This window comes from Papio anubis, chromosome 1, assembly GCF_008728515.1.
Source record: "Papio anubis isolate 15944 chromosome 1, Panubis1.0, whole genome shotgun sequence".
Classification (NCBI taxonomy): domain Eukaryota; kingdom Metazoa; phylum Chordata; class Mammalia; order Primates; family Cercopithecidae; genus Papio; species Papio anubis.
Window position 1 is genome coordinate 88,339,767 of NC_044976.1, and position 14,698 is coordinate 88,354,464.

The 14,698-nt window shown below is 35.5% G+C and overlaps 1 protein-coding gene across 5 annotated transcripts in view; it reads left to right on the forward strand.

Annotated features, from left to right (window-relative positions):
* Positions 1-10,519, forward strand: part of ZNF326 (zinc finger protein 326) — a 36,048-nt gene extending 25,529 nt beyond the window's left edge. For all 5 annotated transcript variants that reach the window (XM_003892170.5, XM_021943868.2, XM_021943877.2 and 2 more), the window contains 4 exons: positions 656-755; positions 2,735-2,865; positions 4,187-4,282; positions 9,341-10,519. In XM_003892170.5, coding sequence (XP_003892219.1) covers positions 656-755; positions 2,735-2,865; positions 4,187-4,282; positions 9,341-9,679 — 666 coding nt within the window. In that variant the 3' untranslated portion in view covers positions 9,680-10,519. The remainder of the gene's footprint in view (positions 1-655; positions 756-2,734; positions 2,866-4,186; positions 4,283-9,340) is intronic.
* The last annotated feature ends 4,179 nt before the right edge of the window (positions 10,520-14,698 follow it).

Genomic DNA, 14,698 nt, shown 5'->3' on the forward strand with positions numbered 1-14,698 from the left:
GGCTCACACCTGTAATCCCAGCACTTTGGGAGGCTGAGGCGGGTGGATCACGAGGTCAGGGGTTTGAGACCAGCCTGAAAAACATGGTGAAACCCCGTCTTTACTAAAAATACAAAAATTAGCCAGACGTGGTGGCACGTGCCTGTAATCCCAGCTACTCAGGAGGCTGAGGCAGGAAAATCCCTTAAACCCGGGAGGCAGAGGTTGCAGTGAGCAGAGATCGTGCCACTGCACTCCAGCCTGGGCGACAGAGTGACACTCCATCTAAAAAATAAAAAAAGTGAACATTCATACCACCATAATCCTCATAGAACTAACTGTGACCCTTTATTTTCTTCTGTAATTTATTTCCTTAATGAGTTTCTGTGTGTCCTTTATAACTTAAATACCCACCTACTCTGGAAGACCTCTTAAATATTCTAGCTCCCTTTGATCCCTTTCTCTATATGCTTAAAATATACTTTGAAAAGTGAATACTTTTTGTAGGTTCCTAATATTTTATGATTATCTTTTCAACTAAATTGTAAACTCCTTAAGAAAAGATATTAATTCTTATATAGCAGTTATTGTATCTTCCATAGGATGAACATGGTGCTAAGCATTATATTGAGTACTCATTGAAAACTATTTGGATTCTTTCTGTTTTGTTTTCTAGGAGTGTATGGTGAATAAATTCAAGAAAACATCTATTCGTAAGCAACAGACAAATAATCAAACAGAAGTAGTTAAAATAATTGAAAAAGATGTTATGGAAGGTAAGTATTTAAAACAAATTATTTTAAAATTCTACATGTATTTTTACCTGTTTAAATGTAAATGATAGCCACTAGAGTGATACAGTACAGTCATATATACAGTAGCTCTGAGTGAGTTACTAGAAATGAACTTCTTTGTCTTCCTGTTCTCATGCTTACAAATTTATCATTACCTGCCATTACTTTCTTCACTTCAGTTTGAGAGGAAAAGTTACCTTTTCCTCTGGATGAAAGATACTTCTCTCTGTTCTCTGTTTCTGTTATTCCTTCTCCCAAAATTCAAGTTATGAACTCTTCTGTTTTTTAGTCTTTCCTTCTCTTTTGATTCCATCTCTGGATTCTGTAAATATGCTTTTACTTAAAAAAACAAAATAAAACAAAAACGAAAACTAACCAAACCAAAAACAGCCAACAAAAGGAATAAAAAAAGGAAAGAAAAATAGACACTAGTTCTCCTAAATAACCTATCTTCTTTTTCATTTTAAATAACCAAATAACCATGCTTCTTTAAGCATAATCCACACTAGTCTCTGCTTCTTCGTCTCCCATGTATTACATTAAACACATTAAACAACTTTCGACTACTGTTAGTCTACTGAAACTGCTGTGACAGAAGTTATCAACACCAACTCCTCTAGGTTCTTTTGAATCATTATCTTCCGTAACACTTTTTACTAACTACATTATTCATGAATCATTTCTCTTGCTTTGTTTCTGTGGCACTTCACTGGCCTAATGTTTTCGTTATCCTTTTGTCATTTTTTAGTCTTTGTGCTTTCTCTGCCAGTCTTTTAGAATTTGATGTTTCTCAGTACCTTGTCATTAGCTTCATTACCATCTCCTTTTATATTCCTTCCTAATAAATTCACTTACTTACAGAGCTTAAGTTAGTATCTAGATGTTCGTTACTTATACATCTATATTTCTAGCACAGATCTTTCTTCTGAACTCAGTCTTACACATCTGCCTACTGACAACTCTCTACAGTAGTCACACAAAATCAACATATCCAAAAAATTTATCATCTCTTTGAGCATATCCTACCTTACATAGAAAGCAAAACAAAACCTCACAGTTTTTTCCTTCATTTATCTTGAAAAGGGCCTGCACCATCTACCAAAGCCGGAAGTAGAGAGTTATACAAGGTACTCTTTCCTTACTGTATCTCAAGTACTGATCAATTGAGAACGTCAATTCTATCTTTTAAATATTTATCAAATCTGTTTCTTTACGTCTCCTTTAAATACTGTATTTGTTCAAATCCTTGTCTGTTGTCTTGACAATTGTAGTATTTCCGAAGTAGTTTCCTTACTTCCAGTTTTTCTTATCTATGATTTTACCACATGATTTCATTGTTTCAGGAACTTGGCTCCTCATCCTCTCCAGGATCAAGTTCAAATTCCTAGGCATGGCACATAAAGCTCTTTATTATTTAGGCCCTTTTTTTCTATTTTCATCTTTAGTCTCTTCTTCTCTGTTCCAGTCGTACTAACTTGCAGAAAGTACCATTTTCTTTCACCCTTCCCTTGCATATGTTTATACCTTCATCTGTAATAAACCCTAGTCACCATTTGCAAGATCCAGAATATCTTTGTTCCTTATGAATCCAGTTTTGACATCATTTCCCCTTTTCTTACTCATCCACATTCATAATCATGGAAATTCTTATTTTACTAGAAAATCAACATTTGTTTTCCTTTATATTATAGTTTTGGGAGGGTGAATGTACAGGCCTCAGAGCATGGTTGTTTAACCTGATTAGGAACTATAATGTAATTATACCTTAATAATTTTAATTAGTTAGCGATATATTAAATCTACATATGTAGATTTATGAGATGTGGTAGAAATACTCAACATAAACCTGTTCACTCTGATCTTTATTTTGGAAGAAGGGGTATGGAAACTAAGTAGTAAAAACTTCATTGGTCAGAAATAATACATGAGTCATTTCTTTCATAATTGGATGTCTTTTGTAGGTGTTACTGCAGATGATCACATGATGAAAGTAGAGACAGTTCATTGCAGTGCTTGCAGTGTGTATATCCCTGCCTTACATAGTTCAGTTCAGCAGCACTTAAAGTCTCCTGATCATATCAAAGGGAAGCAGGTAAAATTTTGATCTGTCTTAATAAAGTTGCTGGATTATCCATCAATGTTTTATTGTTCTTTGGCCATAGCTTCACACCTATCTGCAATTTTATCAATTTATCAATCTCATATGGAAATAACTGTGATTATATTGAGAGAGGCAGTATATAGTGGTTAAGAGTGAGCTCTAGAGTAAGATTCCCCGAGTTGTTCAATCTATAACATGTGTTAAGCAAGCAAGTTAGCCTTTCTTTGTCTAAGTTTCCTTATCTGTAAAATGCGGGTAGATGATCATTCTACTCTTACCTCATTTTTTAAAAGAATTAGATTAACTAAAATGTATAAGGCAATTAAAATAGTGTCTGGTAATGGTAAGCATTCAGGAAATTGTAGCTTTTATTGAACTGTTAACTTTTTAAAAAGTCAGTACGAAACAGTTTTGTGAGAGAGTGTGTGTATTGTGTGTATGTGTGTTTTAGAATAAAAAAGTAAAGATTTGATTATTACTGATAAATTTTTCTGATGGTTGGGAAAAATACATTTAAAAACAGCATTACCAGCTAGCATCATTGTTACATTTTTTAGTAGAATATCCCTGAAAAATTTACTGTCTTTTTGGTTATCATGTTTCTGCTTCTCTATTGGCGTGGCTGGTTTTATTTAGTCAGATTTACTTCAGGCAATACAAATGTTTATATTGTGGAAAATCGGTTTGTTTGAAAAGCATATTTAAAGATTCAAATATTAAAGCCTTAACTTTTAGGTAGAACATAACCAGTGTTAAACTTGTATTTTGTATTAAAGTGAACCTCATTTAATTCAGATTTCTTCAAGCATTTTTGAACACATACAATCTTTTCTTAATCTACGTCTTTTTCTTCTCTTGATATTCCCTTGACACCATTTTGGCAATTAGACATTCTATATTGTTACCTTTCTTCCTTTGTATAATAGTCTTGAAATAACTACAGCCTAAAGGAAGACTAGATACTCTTGTAGTATGAAAAATTATTCTTCATTTTTTGATAGCATGAAAATTAATAGTTGGGGCCTGGGGAGGCAGATGGGGAGTGGAAAGAAGAGAAGGCAGCTATCTAGTAGAATCTAGACTTGTAGATTTGTGGGACTGAGTGTTTTCTGTTGAAGCTGATTGGCTTGAATCTTCAGTGTTTTAATTCATAGATTTAGATTGTGATTATAGTAGGTACTGTTGCTCTATAGTTTGTAAGAAGATAAGTCATTCAAATCTAAGGGTTTGAGCATTAAATGCTGTTTTAATTATGGAAATATTTTTCATAGCCTGATTTTCAAGAACCCTCAGTGTGTTCTGTTTTTTATAGGCTTACAAGGAACAAATAAAAAGAGAGAGTGTCTTGACTGCTACAAGCATTTTAAATAATCCAATAGTGAAGGCGCGATATGAACGTTTTGTTAAGGTAAGATATTAGGGCAAAAACCTTTTCGATAATATTGTGGTATTGCAATAATTAACTGGTGACATAGTAACCTTTTGTGATACTTGAATATAGTATAACATATTAAGAAGAATTTTACTCAGTATCTTGTATATAGGTAAAACATCTTTTTTCCTTATTGTTGGGTTGGTCAAGATGGGAGCAGTGATTCCTCTGATCATCTTTGTAGCGCTGAATCAATTGAGAAATACACAAGAATTAGATAGAAAATCAAAATGTCAGCTTTATTCTTGATTTAAGAAAAAATTGACTTGGAGAATATATCTTAGTTATGTAGTTGCTGTGAACTTTTAATATTTCACTTCTGAATTAGGTAGACTTAGATCCTCCCAACTTCTGTTACCAGCCCAGATGGAGAGCAACAGGCTTCTCCTAGTTTACCACATGGCGTAGAACAGACTAGGATGTACCTTTTCTGTCACTAGGAAGACCCAAAAGAGGGGACCCAGAAGGGATTGTATTGTGTACACCTCGTTTTTTCTTCCAAGCATACTAATTGCATATGTCATTCCTTTTCTTTGGATAAAAGTTGGAGGGTAGCAGGAAGGTCAGATATGTTGCTCCAGAAGAAGGAATCTCATGGAATTTGGAGGGCAGGAGAAGAGAGGTTTGCTTCTAATGTTAGGAAACTCAGATGTGAACTCTTTACTCCTCAGGGTTTTTGCCATATGTTATGGCTTGAATCCATCTTTACATAAAATGTATTATAAACACTATACAAATAAGAGCATACTATGATTCAGGAGATTAATAGAAATCAATTTTAGAGGTTAGTCTTTTAGTTTTGTTCTGTTTTTACTTATAATATCCAGACTGGTCTGACAGAAGTTATTTTTCAGTCTTTACAAAATAATACCTACCTTAAAATCATTATTCTACACTGAAGAGAGCAGTTGTGTTGAAGATGTACAAGTGTGTTATTTGCATTAGTAAGTATAGATTAAAGAAGTTTTGTTTATTTTGTCTATTGTGATTGTTAACACCTACTCTGAAGAAAACCTGATACATATTTAATGACCATTAAATTGTCCCTCTACCAGTTCTTTCCAAGCGAAACAATATCAGTTCTTTCAGCTTGTTCCTTAGGGACCTATTTTCTAATTTGTTAATTTAATATTTGTTAATATTTGTCACCGTTTACTACATTCTTGACACTGCTTTAAAAAAATGAATGCAGCCCTGAATTGAAATCCAATTTTATGGGAGGTATGGCATCAAAAAGAAGCATCGTAACTAAAGAAGGAAAGATTAGATTTTTATTTTTGCATTGTCACAAACTTCTGAGAAGTCAATGGTTTCTATTGATATGTGAAGATAATTTTTAATAAGGGAAGAATGCAAAATTAGAATTTCTATACAGTGTTTTCAGGTTACACATAGAATTTCTATATAGTGTTTTCAAGTTACACAATTGAGTCACTTCATGGAATGGGAGATGTCACTGGTGGGAGTATCCTGCTCATGCATGTATTGTAGAGAACGCACCTGAACTGAGAACTCCTCTAGAACTTTGTTACTCAGAATGTGATCTGTGGATCAGCAGTATTGGTATCACTTGGGAGCTCATTAGAAATGCAGAATTTCAGGTCATACCCGGGACTACTGAAGAAGAATCTTCATTTTAATGAGATGCCTGTTGATTTATATGCATGTGAAAATTCAGGAAGCAGGGGGGTCACATTACTCACTGATGGCCCTTTATTCGGCATGCCTGTCTGCTCTGTTCCCTGTTGTCGTTCCCCAGAACATCTTCTGCTCATGGTCAGCTCTGGTCATGGCTTAAAACTCCTCCACTGTCAAGTACTCTCTGTCTGACAAAATGCCCTTGTAAATCTTTGTCCCTTAGAGACACAGCAGAGAAGACAGAAAAAAACAAAATAAAACAAAACAAGTTTGTCCCCATGGAGATGATCAGTTCATCAATTTCTCCTAGTTGTCCAACTGTATCATCTTGTTCTGCCTTCAGTCCTTGCTGTGGGCATTGATAATCACCCTTTCAGTAGGGAATGGTGCTGTTCTAAAATTCCTTATTCGTTCTAGCTCTATGGTTAGCTTTAATGTTTGTCTTTCTAAAAAATGTGGAATCGTGTGTGCCAGTCCTGTGTTTCCCAGATTTTTACTCACTTCACAATAATTTTACTTATTAACTACCAGTGTAATGTGTTTCCTATAGTGACTTTTCCAACCTTTAGTAACTTCACATCTCAGATTTCATTCTTGCTCTCTTTGTTTCCCATATTCTTTTTCTTATATATGTGTTTATATTTTAACACAATCTCTTTGTGTTGCCCAGGCCAGAATGCATGGTGTGATAATAGCTCACTGCAGCCTTGAACTCCTGGGTTTAAAGCCATTCTCCCACCTCAGCCTCTTTAGTAGCTGGGATTACAGGCACACGCCACCACCTTCAGCTACTTCCCATATTCTTATTCTCCTGCATTAGGGAGATTGAGACCATTAGATGTAAATTCAGTAAGTGTTCGCATTTCTGTCTTAGATATATCTTTCCTTCACCTTTATTATCTGTGAGGAAAAATCATTGCCTTTCATATGTGTCCTAATTTCATCACTATTTCTTCCCTTACTTGCATCTGATTTTTTTCCTGTTTTTTTTTTTTTTTTTCTAATCTTCCTCAAATAGACATGCTTATGAGTTACCTAAACTAAAAATGACTTAACTTTTCCTAGACTTTGGCCCACCCTATTTTATCATCTTTTCTCTTCCCAGAATACTTGAAATGGTAGTTTACTTTGCACGTGCTCTTTGCTTCCTCTCTATTAGTCACTCTTTAAACTAGTAGTTCTCAACCAGAGGAATGTGTTCGGTTACCCGTGAGGCTAAGATAAATGAAAAGCTGCCTAAGCCCTTTTTTTAGGCTTTCTGAATTAGGGTTTCCCAAACCTCACTGATAAATACCTCCTAAAATGCTTCTCTTATTTTGAGACAGAGCCTCACTCTGTTGCCCAGGCTGGAGGACAGTGGTGCGATCTTGGCTTACTGCAAACTCCACCTCCCAGGTTCAAACGATTCTCCTGCCTCAGCCCCCTGAGTAGCTGGGTCTGCGGGCGTGCACTACCATGCCAAGCTCATTTTTGCCCTGAAATGCTTCTTAAATGTGCAAGTTACCAAGCTTCTCCTGGAAATTTTGATTTAGGCGGTCTGAGATTGATCCAGGAATTGGTGTTTTCAGCAAGAGCTTCAGTACAGACTCAATGAAAATCTCAGGGTGTTGGAACCAGGGCCTGTGGTTTTTGATAGCTTCATAGGAAATTTTAAAGATACATTCTTGGACAACTGCTGCTGTCTTAACTGTCACATCATACTTTTGAAACTGCTCTGCTTAAGATTACTAATGATGTCATTATCAAATCTAGTGACCTTTAAAAAATTATAACATACTATTTTAAATGTATGAAAATAAGGGGATAGTACAATAAATCCTCAAGAACCTCCATTCTGTAATGATGATCAATTCTAGTGACCTTTTTCAATTGCTTTCTGCTTTTTTATACATATCATTTGACACTGTTGATCTATCACCTATTCTTGAAACTCTTTTATCAGGTAGTCTTTTACTGTCCTGGGTTTTCTCCTGCACCAAGTGTTCTTTCACTTCTTTTTTTTCTTTTTGTTTTTGGGATGGAGTCTTGCTGTGTCACCCAGGCTGGAGTGAAGTGGCATGATCTTGGCCCACTACAAGCTTTGCCCCCTGGGTTCACCCCGTTCTCCTGTCTCAGTCTCCCGAGTAGCTGGGACTACAGGTGCCCGCTACTAATTTTTTGTATGTTTAGTGGAGACAGGGTTTCACTGTGTTAGCCAGGATGGTCTCGATCTCCTGACCTCGTGATCCGCCCGCCTCAGCCTTACAGGTGTGAGCCACCACGTCCGGCCTTGTTCCTTCACTTCTAACTTCTGCTGCCTCCATGTATAGAGTAGGTATCTTCATAGAGTTTTTATTCTAGCCCTTTTTTCTACTTAATCCACCAGTCCCATCCCAGGGCCTTGCCATTTAAGACTCTGGCTTCACCATGCAGTCTATGCAAGCAGGCAATTCATTAATGTAAATATCTTACTTTGAACTCTCCTCTCTTTTTTGAGTTGCAGATTTATAGCTGCCTATTAGACATCTAGATATCTGAAGTTTTAATTATATATATTAATAACGTATACACACTTCCTCCCCTTTTCCTTTCCATTAGAATAGTGATTGTAACTTACCTGTTCTGTGAATAATGTCACCACATCTTTTACATTTCTGGTCTGGGGTATTAGAGTAGCTTCCTCACTAGTATTCCTTCTTTTGGTTCTCTACTTCATCCTTCACATTCCTGTGGCATTCATCTTAAAGGGTAGTGCCAGTCTTAATGTTTTCCTGCTTAATAACCTTCACTGTTACTTCATTTCTTACTACATTAATATAGCCTTCTGATATGGTCAAATTTGTATGAGATTTGATCCAGGTATATAATTCAAATATTAAAATAAAGTTGTACCTGTGAATGTTTACTGAGAGGTTTGTCTACTTTTTAAAAGTAGAAATAAGGCATGGTATCTAATAGATTAGGCAAGGTACCTGATTTTCGTTTGAGTTTTAAAGAGATTCTGTAACATTAAATACTCATATAATTAAGTAAAATGTAAATATTTGTGTCATCTCTTTTGTTTCTACCAAAAACAACACTTGCCTTTGTCATATATATATATATATGATTTTAGAAATACAGTTAAGGGGAAAATACGCTGCTCTTGCGAGTGAATATTCAAGTGTGCATCAATTTTTTGAATACTTACCCTAGAAGATTCCAGTTATGGAGTATAAAATAATGGCTTCAGTAAATTATATGCTCACATTGGTATGAAATGGACACTCAGCAAATATTTAATGAATTTGTTACAATTTATAATGAAAAGTTTCAAAATGGCATTTACTCCTCATGATATGGCAAGTAAAAATTTCACTTGCCATATCATGTAATAATGAATTTGCTGATTTTAAAACCCATTTCTTATGTTTTTAGGGTGAGAATCCTTTTGAAATTCAAGACCATTCTCAGGATCAGCAAATAGAAGGAGATGAGGAAGATGAAGAGAAGATTGATGAACCTATTGAAGAAGAGGAGGATGAAGAGGAGGAAGAAGAAGCAGAGGAAGTGGGGGAAGTAGAGGAGGTGGAAGAAGTAGAGGAAGTGAGAGGAGGAGGAATAGAGGGTGAGGGAAATATAGAGGGAGTTGGGGAAGGAGGGGAAGTAGGGGCAGTGGGAGAAGTAGAGGGAGTGGGGGAAGTAGAGGAAGTAGAGGAAGAAACAGCAAAGGAAGAACCGGCTGATTTCCCTGTTGAGCAACCTGAAGAAAATTAAATGTAAGATATTAGATTTAAAAGGAGCTTTACATTTCGGTTCTAATGTAAAAAAGGGTAAGACATTTAATAGCTTAAAATATGAATTAACACCCATGTTGCATGCATTCCACATATTAAAATTTGTTTTATATAATTTCTAAATGTTTAACATTTGTTTAATAAAATGAAGGTAAAACTATTTTAGTTTAGTTTTTATAGCTACCAAACTTAGATCTGATAAATTGTTTGTATAATTTTTAAGCTTAATTTTTATTACTTTATTGGTGTTAAGGATAACAAATGTGTATTGTTAGTATAGCTATTCTAATAATTTTATCTTAAATGCTGCTCTTGGGAGTGAATATTCAAGTGTGCATCAATTTTTTGAATACTTACCCTAGAAGATATAAACTGGGCAAGTATTTTGTGCTCTGACTGTGTATTTTTTTACTGCATTGGACATTGAATAGTAATTTGCGTTAAGATACGCTTAAAGGCTCTTTGTGACCATGTTTCCCTTTGTAGCAATAAAATGTTTTTTACAAAAAACGTTCTCCCTGGATTAGCAGTTTAAATGAAACAGAGTTCATCAATGAAATGAATATTTAAAATCAAAATTTGCCTTAATGTATCAGTTCAGCTCACAAGTATTTTAAGAGGATTGAGAAGACTTGAATTAAAGAAAAAAAATTCTCAATCATATTTTTAAAAAGTAAAACTAAAAATTTTTTTAAAAACACATTTCAAATAGAAGTGAGTCTGTAACTGACCTTATTTATACTCTTTTTAGTTTGTTCCTTTTTCCTGTGCCTGTGTCAAATCTTGAAGTCTTCCTGAAAATACATTTGATACAAAGTTTTCTGTAGTTGTGTTAGTTCTTTTGTCATGTCTATTTTTGGCTGAAGAACCAAAAAGCAGACTTTTCTTTTAAAAGAATTATTTCTCTTTCAAATACTTCTATCCTTTTTTAAAAATTACTTTTTATGGCTTATATACCTACATATATAAAAAGAGAACTTGAGCTTGATAGAGGATCTATTCTTAAGTCATTTGTTTTCAAACAACCATCTATCTATGTCACTAATAAGTAGTGCTCTTGTTTTTTTCAGTCTTTACTGTGGCCTCTTTTGAGAGTAGGGTCTGTTTTTTTTTTTCTTTTTTGGGACAGGGTCTCACTCTGTCGCCCAGACTGGAGTGCAGTGTAGCCTTAACCTCCTGGGCTCAAGTGATCCTCCAACTTAGCCTACCACGTAGCTGGTACTGTTAAGTGTGAGCCACCATGCCCAGCTAAATTTTGTAGTTTTCATGGAGACAGGGTTTTACCATGTTGTCCAGGCTGGTCTCGGACTCCTGGGCTCAAATGACCTGCCTGTCTTGGCCTCCTAAAGTGCTGGGATTACAGGTGTGAGCCACCATGCCTGGCGTAGGGGGTTGCATTTCAGTGAAATTAGATTCTTAAAGTTTTGAGGCATTGTATGGATAAATGTATTATATCAGATTGTAAGGCATTAAGTGGGTGAATATATGGACATTTGTAGAATCCCACAGATAATTTATCTTTTTGTATAAAATAAGACTTTTAAAACTAGACTTTCTGGACCAATACAGTTTTTTTTTGAGGTGAACTAAGTTTGCCTACCTTAAAGCTAGGAATATCCAGTAGATACTTGCATCTAATTTTAGGGATTTGGTGCCAAATAAGAGAAGGTTATTTGAAGACTAGAGAAATTTGGATACTCTCTAGGAGTCTGTATTTACTTAGCAGGCTTTTGAAAGCCTTTTTGCTTAGTTCAAATTTTAGGGATAATAGGACTTGTTACCTGCTTGTTTCTCCTTTATTTGAAAATATTTGTGGAAGGGCTAAGGTAAAATAGTAATAAATTCCTCTAGGTTATTAGTATTTGGTTCTTTTGATACTAAGCTGAGTGATTTTTTTAAAAACAATGTCTCTGGTAATCTGATTGAGATATGAAACTTTTGGAAAGAAGACTGTGTAACAAAAATTCTATGTAACAACTGGATAAATGTTTTAGAATGAGAGATAGGAAAGAACATCTAAGTAGTGTTTTTTTGTGGGACACATGAGCCTTTATACAGACAAGCTAATTTGCAAGATAATGATAAAAGTGTATTTTGTTACTGTGCTTTATTCAGAAATTCAGATTCATGTATTTCCTATTGGGTAATTTGTAGATGGGCAGTTTATAGGCAAGTTAGTTTTTGTGATCCTTAGTGTTTATATTTTCATTGCTTTTGTAATAAGGATTTATATAAGATCTTAAACATCTTTCAACTTCTGTTTTCCAATTATCACTTGTTTTCTCTATTACAAAGTGAGATACATAGTTCTAAATAACCAAAGAAATTTATTTATAACCTACACAGTTGTTTCAGCTACATGCCTAGGGACTATCCTGTATTCTTCCCTTTTTATCACTTCCTACCTCCAGTCTATCAAAAAGTCTGTCTGTTCTACTTCCAAAATTTATCTGCCCACTCTTGTACCTCCACGGCAACCAACCCAGTTCAAGTCATGATCGTTTCTTATTAACTAATCTTGATTCCACCCTTACTGTGGTAGATTCAGTTTTCTACACAAGTATAAGCTTTTAAAAATGTAATTCAGATAATGTTAATCTCATGCTTTTTTTTTTTTTTTTTTTTTGGTACCTATACAGTTAGAACTCCTTATCATGTTGATCAGACTGGCCTAGCTTTACAACTTTATAGCATATACCATTCTTCTCACCAGCCATAATGGCCTTCTGTTACTTTTTTGATGAAGTTCTTTCCTACAAAGACCTTTGCATTTTCTGTTTCTATAGCCTGTACCCATCAGCTTCCCTTGGCTGATTCTTCATCCTTCAGGTCATCTTAAATGTTAGAAAACGGGAGTAGTTCTAAAATGTTTGTAGAAGCGAGGATTTGGGGGTACCAACCTAGATTTTACTAGAGCATATTCTTTGGAGATGTTCTTTTTTCCCACTTTTTATTTTTATTTTTTTTATATAGGATCTCTCTTTGTCATGTAGGCTGGAATTCAGTGGCATGATCATGGCTCACTGCACCCTTGATCTCCTGGGCTCAAGTGGTCGTCCCACCTTAGCCTCCCAAGTAGCTGGGACCACAGGTGTGCACCATCACACTCAGCTAATATTTGTTTTGTAGAGATGGTGTCTTGCTTTGTCGCCAGGCTAGTCTTGAACTCCTGGACACAGGCAGTCCTCCCACCTCAGCCTCCCAAAGTGCTAGGATTATAGGCATGAGCCACCACGCCTAGCCTGGAGGTGATATATTTTTAACAAATATCTCACATGATTTTGAAGGTGGTCAGTGATTGCACTTTGAGAACATTCATAGGGCCCTCAAACAAATTCCTGGTGCCTGTAACTCTCCCCTATCAAGACAGGAGTTTCTGCCTTTTTGAATATAAGCATAGGTTTGGGGAATTCTTCATAATATTTTCTGAAAGCACTGGAATCTGTAATAGACCTGCGGTAGTCAGAAAATGGGGCCGTTCCCCCCCTCATTTAATACTTACAACTGTATTGTGAAGTTAGTAGGATTAGTACTTTTCCCATATAATAAGCTCATTCTTGTACATGTAGACACAGAGAAAAGAACTACAAAGGTAAATGTTAGTGCATGTTGAAATGTATTTAAGAACTCTGTTTTTGTTGACAAGATTGTTCTTATGTAGAAGTGGATATTATCAGATTATTTTAGATGTTATTTAACATTTGATTTATTTACCAAATTGTCCTTACTTTGAATATAAGCAGACTTTTTTTATTGTGGTAAAGTATGCATAGCATAAAATTACCATTCTAATCATTTTTTAATGTACCATTTAGTGGCATTAATTACAAGCAAACTTTTTTTTTTGAGACATAGTCTCACTCTGTGACCCAGGCTGGAGGTCAGTGGCACTATTTCAGCTCACTGCAACCTCTGCTTCCTGGGTTTAAGCGATTCTCATGCCTCAGCCTCCCGAGTAACTGAGATTACAGGCACACACCACCATGCCTAGCTATTTTTTTTTGTATTTTTAATAGAGATGGGGTTTCATCCTATTGGTTAGGTTGGTCTTGAACTCCTGACCTCAGGTGATCCGCCTGCTTTGGCCTCCCAAAGTTCTGGGATTATAGGCATGAGCCACTGTGTCTGGCATACAAACTTTTGATTACAGTTTGACACCTGTTGATGGACAGAAAATGGAGTAACCACACAGGCAGAAATGTTCTAGTCTGCGTGACAGTTACGGTTCATTTTATAAATAAACCATTTGACTTTATTTGGTAGTTATGGTTCCTATCCTGAGTGCTGGATCTCTATTTGGTATTTGAACAAATCCAGGGAATCTGCAAGGCTGAAAGGCAGATTCTTGGCAATGGTAAATTCAGTAGGTCCTGCCACCGTTTGAGGCCTCCTTGGAGACAGCCACACTAGTCTAATCTCTGTTTGACTTTCCCTTCTTTTTTCCCAGACCTCTAATTCCCAGAGGTCTGTTATGAATTCTAATGCTTTCAGAACATACTATGGAGAATCCCACAATGATAAATTTTCCCAGTTTTTGTTTTAAAACAAAGTTTAAAAATACTATATTAGGGGTTAGGGTGAGGTGATGTTGATGTTGACAGATGGCCCCCTTGGTGACAGGGAGGTATGAAATAGCATGGAGTGTGGAAGGGTACTATGAGTAGCTTATTTATTAGATCAGTATAAAGTATAGATTTAAAAGAGATTAAAATGGCATGCTTGATTCAAGTCATTATATTCTAAAGTTCTATTAAAATTATAGAGGAGGTACAATAATATAAATTTCAGTAATAAGGATAGCTTTATAATCACACTAGAAAGACAAGTGTGCTGTGAAATATTTCTAGAAGATTTCTAGAAAACAAGGAATTAGATGTTGGTGAAACCAAGAGAGCCAAGGAACTGACAGCCACATACAGATGATAATTAAAGAATGACTCTAGTTGTAGAGACAGCTCTGAGATGGGATGTCTGTAGTGTGCTAAGCCAGATTTTTAAA